We start from the raw sequence: 6,927 nt of genomic DNA, 5'->3' as shown, positions 1-6,927 counted from the left end.
AGGCAAACAGCAATAAATCTGTGTGGGTCTATGAAGTTCTTAGTCCCATTCTGAAATGCTGAGCATTGGCAGCCTGTTTTCCACAGCAGAAAATTTCTTTCCTAGTCCTTTTCGTTCTGCTGGTTTTTTCCCACATAAAATGTGGTTTTCTTATAGTGCTTATGCTGTGGTGTACTTTGGGAGTCTGGAGTGAATGTTTGCTGGGCTGCTGGAAGGCAGTGCTGATCCTCTGCTATTCTCTTCTTCCAGAAACATGCAACATGGCAGCAGCCATGGAAACTGAACAGCCGGGCCTTGAAATCTTTGAAACTGCGAGCCGTGAGGAGCAGGTCGAGAGAGAGGAGCAGCCAAAACTGGAACCTTTCTATGTAGAGAGACATTCTTGGAGCCAGCTTCGGAAACTGCTCACAGATACACGGAAGTATCATGGGTACATGATGGCAAAAGCCCCTCACGACTTCACGTTTGTGAAGAAAAATGATCCTGAAGGACCTCATTCTGATAGGATCTACTATCTGGGTAAGCTTGCTGTGACAGCCCCTGTCTTGAGTAAGCAGTCACTGCAGAGGCTGTTCAGGTTTGATTGTTCCCGAGAACTGGACGTTTCTGGCGGTTAAATCAGAATGGATTTCAGGAGGGGTTGGCTGGTCAAATGTCGTGATCATGATTGTAATGTCTCCTTAAAACTTGCCATGTGATCTCCCACTGAAATGGTGTGGTTGGAGGTGACCCATTAGGCCTGTTGGAGCTGGAAAAAAACTGTGAAGTAGCCTTTGGTGCATGTTCCCTAGCTGGGAGGACAGGTTAAGTCTGTTCAGTCCCTTTTCTCTTCACTCCAAGTAGGATATCCCCTCTCCAAAAGCTGTGTCAGTTTGATCACCTTTCTCTTCATTACAAGTAGTGGGTAGAACCTTTTTCTCCTTCAAAGTTTCCTACCAAAACAGAGATTATAAACAGAATTTTGAAAGTATTTTGTGCTTCAGCTACTGATGGAGTAGGTTTTCCAGGGATTCTGGAGGGAATAAATAGCACTGTAGAGCAGGGCTAGCTTAAAGAGTAAGTGTTTTTCTCAACATTTTTGGTCTTGATAATAAAGAATTTAATGTAGTTTATTGTTCCTGCCTCAGTGCCTCGCTTCTGTGTTGTTTCGGTAATTAGTGTTCACTTGATATATCTGCACCTCTAAATTGCAGCTGTGCTTGAAGTGAGTTGGCACTGGAAATGATACTGTGGGCAACCTTCTGGGGGGCTTTTTGGAGCAGCCCCTGTGTCAAAAGCTGCTCTAGCTGAACATAAGTCTGTGAAAAGCTGGGTCGGGGGAGAAGCAATGACTGGAGCAAAAGAATTCTGTGTTCTAGCACCGTGTTCTAGCCCCATTGCTTGCTGCTCAGGCTGGTTGCTCAAGCTCTGATTTGGGATTCACAGAGTCTTTGCATGTGCTGTGCAGTGGCATGACCAGAAAGTTGCTGACCTGTCTCTTTTTCCCCTTTTCGGAAGATGAGGGTCAGAATCCTTGAGTGACGTTGAGTTTGAGCACGTTGAGGGTGGGTTAAGGCTGACCCCAGCTGAGATGAGCTCTGGTTTCCTGTGTGCCACTTCCTGAGCTATAGGTCAGACGTGGCCATCACCGGGGCACATCTGGCTCCCTCTGGGCTGATCCCCACGTGCCTTGGCAGGAGCTTTCAGAAATATGAATAGCACTGAGGGAGAAGGGCAGGAAAGGGACGTTCAAACCTTCCTAAAGATGCATTATCTTTGAAACACAAGCTGCGTCATGCTGTGTTTCAGCCAGGGGAATTAGCAGAAAGGTCCTTCTTGGTTTTAAAAGCTTATAAAATAAAAGGGTCCCCAGCCTTTGAGAAGACACAGATATGCTTCAGGCAGCATGGGGTAAGCTCCTTGTTCTCTGCCTTCTCTGTGACTAGCATTTCTGTGAAGCAGGAAATTCCCAGAGCGAGGCTGTGGAGCAGAGACTGTTAATAGTTTCTCTGGTAGAAGGGGCCTGTGAAACTCTTCCTCAGTATTCTTTGAAAGTGTTTGGATTATTAACAGAAAGCTAATATACTTTTTTTTTTTTTCTCACTTTCACAATAGCAATGTCTGGGGAGAACAGGGAGAACACGCTCTTCTACTCTGAAATTCCCAAAACAATAAACAAAGCTGCTGTCCTGTTGCTTTCCTGGAAGCCTCTTCTGGATCTTTTTCCGGTGGGTCTTGATTTCCTTCTCGCTTCTTAGCAACACAGCAAGTACACGGGGTTGCACCTATAAGCTGTCATTAATGTTTGGAGTTTATGGTTTAAACATTTTAAGATTCTCCTTGTGCTTGGCTAACTCTGCAGCCATCTCGGAAAAAAGCAGAGTTTTCTCATCGGTGTTTGAAGCTACAGCCTTTGTGTGTCATAAAAACTGTGTGTGCTGGATGATTCCTCCTTGGCCGGCAGAGATTGCAAGTGCTAATTTGCATCAAATTCTGTGCTGTGAGATCCTGGGGATTGCTGAAGGAGCCTGTAGTCTCCAGTAATCACTGTCTTACAAAGTGATGAATCCTCCTGAGGATCAGCCTGTGGCTCCGTGACTCATGCTGGAGCAGAGGGTCCCTTTCCCACTCACTGGGGTGTGTGTCCCCTTTTCACCTCTGAGCATAGCAAGCCTGCGCCAGTCCCACCCCGTGCACCATGGTAGGTTGGAGGAGGTGGGACAAACACTGTGTGGAATTGTTTTTTTTCCATGTTATTTCCTAAGGCTGTCAGCTAGACATAAAATTCATGCTGTGTCCTCCTCCCACTAGATCAGCCACTGTGTATCTGTGAAAGTTAGCAAAAACTCTCCTGCTCATTCTGTAAAAAAAATTTTCTTATACCAGTGAATATTGGAAATAATGCCAGCCTGGCTATGGGAGAAGTGGCTGTCGGGTTTATGGTTGTGTAGGATCTGATCGTGACCTGCACCTACAAGTGCTGATTGCAGAGGCACAAGCAGGAGCGGGCTTCTGGCTGCCAGCAGGATTCTGGAGGAGGAGGGTGTCTGCACAGCCATCTGCTCCTGGAAGCTTGGCACGCAGAGATGCTCTGACAATACAGTAAGACGTGCAGAGCAGAGGTGTTGATTGTGCTTCTCTGCCTGTGTTCAGGCCATCCTGGACTATGGGATGTACTCTCGTGAAGAGGAGTTGCTACGGGAGAGGAAGAGAATTGGCACGATTGGGATTGCCTCTTACGATTACCACCGAGAAAGTGGCACCTTTCTGTTCCAGGCTGGGAGTGGAATTTATCATGTAAAAGATGGAGGCCCTCATGGATTCACTGTGAGTTTACTCTTCGCTCCTGCTGTCTCACTGCAGTACTGTCTTGCTCTGGCTAGAAGCTCTTTTGGCTTGGAGTGAAAGACAAAGAGTGTGATCATCAGGTGTTGCTGCACTAGCATGGCAAGGAGCCCTGACAACCCTTGAAATGTGGAGAAGTCCTCCGTAGGGATGCATTTCCATGGTTGTAGAAACTTGCAGAATTACAAGAAATAGTAAAAACCTTGTCAGCGAGCCAGGGCAAGGCAACACCACATTTTGTTGATTTTTCATAAGTAGCAATGCCAATAAAAAGCCACACAAAGGCTGTGATGCTCTGTGCTCTTTCATGTAGTCAGAAGTCACATCAGAGGCAACTTTTGTTCCCCAGCTGTGGTTTGGATGTCACTGTTGGGCAGTCAGTGCTGTTACAAGATTTGGCTGTATAACTTGCAGAACAAGCAGCCTTTACTCTGCTGGTGCTGTAGCTGGACTTCAGAGCTGAAATAATTTCTTATTATTATAATAAATGCCTAATGTCTATTGTCAGGGGGAGTTTACTGTACCCTGAGTTGGTTTTGGAAGAAAAAGTTGTATGTTGTGCCCTTTTTAGGGTGCTGTTTCTAAGAGTGTGCCAGGCTTCTCTAGGCAAGCTGCCTTCTGATTTGTGGCTAGTCCCCAGCACTGGTGAAAGAGGCCCTGGTGGGATCTGTGCAACTGTGGCAGAAGCACAACTTCCCGTATAAAATATCTGCATAGTATTTTTCTGTGTGTAAAACTGATAGATTTCTCTGTTGTAAACCTATGTATTTGAAGTCAGTGTCCACTTCTGTGGTCTTGGAGACCTTCTGATAATCCAGGTTGGTTTCTGTAAGTGTCTGTGTGTTATTGTTTACTGTGCTTTTTTTTTCTTTTTTTTTTTCCTTTCTTTCAAACAGCAACAGCCTTTAAGACCCATTCTGGTAGAGACCAGTTGTCCAAATATCCGGATGGATCCCAAGCTTTGTCCAGCTGATCCAAATTGGATTGCATTTATCCATAGCAATGACATCTGGATATCTAATATAGAAACCAGAGAAGAAAGGAGGCTAACGTTTGTGCACAATGGTAATGCATCCTGAATTAAAATCTCTGCGCCTCCTCTGCACTTCTTCTTGCTAGACTGAATTAAGCAATGGCACCAGGGGTTCTTCTGAAATCTGGGGGAATGGCCGCTGTTCATTCCACCTTGTTTGTCACGTTCTGTGTTCCCTCTAGTGAAGATATTGTGGGGTGATTCTTTTCCCTGTGCTGTGGAATCTGGCAAAGGGAGTTATTTGTTGAATCCGTATGGAAGGGCTCTTCTCCTGAAACACAGCACATGCCTTTTTACTGGAACAGCCTTTTTTGTGTGGAGGAGCTGTGGGTGGAATATTGCTGGAGGAAAGTTTCTGTCGGTGAAATCAGGCTGCAGGGCCTTTTAGAAACAATAGAGATCGTTTGTGAATAGCACTGTGGCTTCTGCTGGCCCCTCATACTCGGTAACTTAGGTCCTCGCTTCTTACCCTCTTCAGCTATGTTTTAGACATATGTCCTGGAGGAAGGAAAATGGGAAATTGTGTCTAAAATACTTTTTAAAAAGAGATTGCATTTGGTATTTAAATAATATTTTGTATTTAAACTGTATCATTTAAATTTTAGTTAAATTAAAATTTCTGACACTTTATAATAATACTTTAGCTTATTTAAATGTTAAATATTAAAATATTATGTAAGTATATTAAAAATAAACTGTAGCAATGACTCCCTCTCAGATGATAATTATTTATGGAGCGCTGCTAAGTTACCTCCAGGGTAACAGGAGAAATATTGAAGCTCTATGCATATGTCATCATGTTGAGATGTTATGTAAGTCTGTTACTTTTGGTTCATACAGTGAATGAAACACTGATGCTTTCATTTTTCTGAATGTTGATACTTCAGTTTCAGTTGTTCAGAAAGGTTTGGGTTTTTTTTCCTTTGATTCTTAAAAGTTGTTTTTCCGATTCATTGAGCTCAGATAGAGAGAACATTTTCTTTCTTCAACTACTGCATAGAAAATTGAGAGACTAATTGGGTAGAGTAAGAAGGGAGGATGGCTTTCCTTTCCTGCCATGTCAGAGAGGATTAGATCCTCCCTAAATAAATCAACAGAGCAGGGTGGAAGCAGAAAACAGATCTGCTGAGAAGTCAGATTTATGACCGTGTAATTGTTGCCGGGGGGTGAACTTGGGCTATGTCTAGGATAATGCAGAACTGGTTTGATTCTGCAGTACATCATGAACTAATTCTTTTGTGTCTTTTTTTAGAACTGGCCAACGTTGAGGAGGATCCAAAATCTGCTGGCGTGGCTACTTTTGTGCTGCAGGAAGAGTTTGACAGATACACTGGCTACTGGTGGAGCCCAAAGGCACAGCCCAGTAAGTGTGGCTGACAGGCACAAGTAGTGATTCCACTGCTGTGCTGTCCAGTACAGAGTTATTTTTTCTGTTACTTGTCTTTGTGCAAGATAAGAACCTTATACTCGTAGCTCCTTTTGAACTATCTGTAGTGGTGGGCAAGTTACAGTGGCCTTGTGAGCACATTACTGGAGGAAGAGACTTTTCTTCTCGCAACAAGGGAAGGAATTGTAAGAATCTCAGAGTGTTTTGCATAATAAAACATGAATAACAGACTTTGGTGGATTTTTCTTCATCCTTGCAACCTGCTTATGCTCCTGGGAGAGTATTGATGCCTGCAATAACTGATAATGAGAGCTGTTCTGACCAGGAAATGTTAATTCTTTTACAGCACTGAATGGAGGCAAAGTTCTTCGAATTCTTTATGAAGAAAATGATGAGTCAGAAGTGGAAATTATTCATGTCACATCGCCCATGCTGGAGACAAGAAGAACAGATTCCTTCCGGTACCCCAAAACTGGTGAGACCTTACACCTCTGTTTCTGGGAAACACACATTTTATTCCATGTGCCTGCCAGCAGTGACTTTCCTAGCCTAGAGCCAGGGGGTTGTGGGAGAAGTGTTGAGGAGTCTTTGAATTGGTGTCCAGGTGGTAGAAATGTGTTTGGGGAAATGGCTGCTGTGGAGGTTAGGTTAGTCACTGGTGACTGTGCCAATATTCCAGCCATGTGGTTCCTAAGAGCTCTGAGTCTCTCAGGAGTTGACAGAAACCCTATCTGATTGTCATTATTTTGGAGCTGCTGTCTCAGATCCTGGCAGATTTGAGTTGTTGAGGAGTTGATTCTCATTACAGCCCCGTGTCTCTGAGGGAATAGCTGCAGGATTATGGCCTTTTGATGTTTTTGGGAGGTTTCTGTTTAGCTGCTGGCAATGCCCTGGTAGTCCAAGTTCTGAAGGACTCTGGTCCCTGTGATTGCCCTTGGACTTTGAACAACAAACTCGGCTTACAGCCTGTCAGGAAAACCCTCTGTTGTCATATTTGCAAACAGTAAATGATCTGGAGGCTTCAGCAGTAAAGGAGTGAGGGTAGGCTTGAAGCATATTAAGTGAAGTGCCATTGGAAGCAGGGAAATGGGACTTAAGCAGACCTGCTGAGGCAAGTTTGAACAGTTTGACCCTTGTTCTTCTGAGATTTCCCTGCTGTTTCAGCAGGGCACATTGCTCACAG

At 44.3% G+C, this 6,927-nt stretch overlaps 1 protein-coding gene across 4 annotated transcripts in view; it reads left to right on the top strand.

Moving 5' to 3' along the window:
- Positions 1–255: 255 nt before the first annotated feature.
- Positions 256–6,927, top strand: part of DPP8 (dipeptidyl-peptidase 8) — a 20,168-nt gene continuing 13,496 nt past the window's right edge. For 3 of the 4 annotated variants that reach the window (XM_010075532.1, XM_010075547.1, XM_010075540.1), the window contains exons 1-6: positions 256–519; positions 2,095–2,207; positions 3,133–3,306; positions 4,221–4,389; positions 5,610–5,720; positions 6,091–6,219. In XM_010075532.1, coding sequence (XP_010073834.1) covers positions 261–519; positions 2,095–2,207; positions 3,133–3,306; positions 4,221–4,389; positions 5,610–5,720; positions 6,091–6,219 — 955 coding nt within the window. In that variant the 5' untranslated portion in view covers positions 256–260. Of the gene's footprint in view, positions 520–2,094; positions 2,208–3,132; positions 3,307–4,220; positions 4,390–5,609; positions 5,727–6,090; positions 6,220–6,927 lie in introns of all 4 variants that reach the window. The other variant, XM_010075524.1, reaches the window with a different exon arrangement.

This window comes from Pterocles gutturalis, unplaced genomic scaffold (assembly GCF_000699245.1).
Source record: "Pterocles gutturalis isolate BGI_N339 unplaced genomic scaffold, ASM69924v1 scaffold39396, whole genome shotgun sequence".
Lineage (NCBI taxonomy): Eukaryota > Metazoa > Chordata > Aves > Pterocliformes > Pteroclidae > Pterocles > Pterocles gutturalis.
The sequence above is the reverse complement of the archived record's forward strand: the minus strand, read 5'-3'. Positions and strand labels throughout refer to the sequence as shown.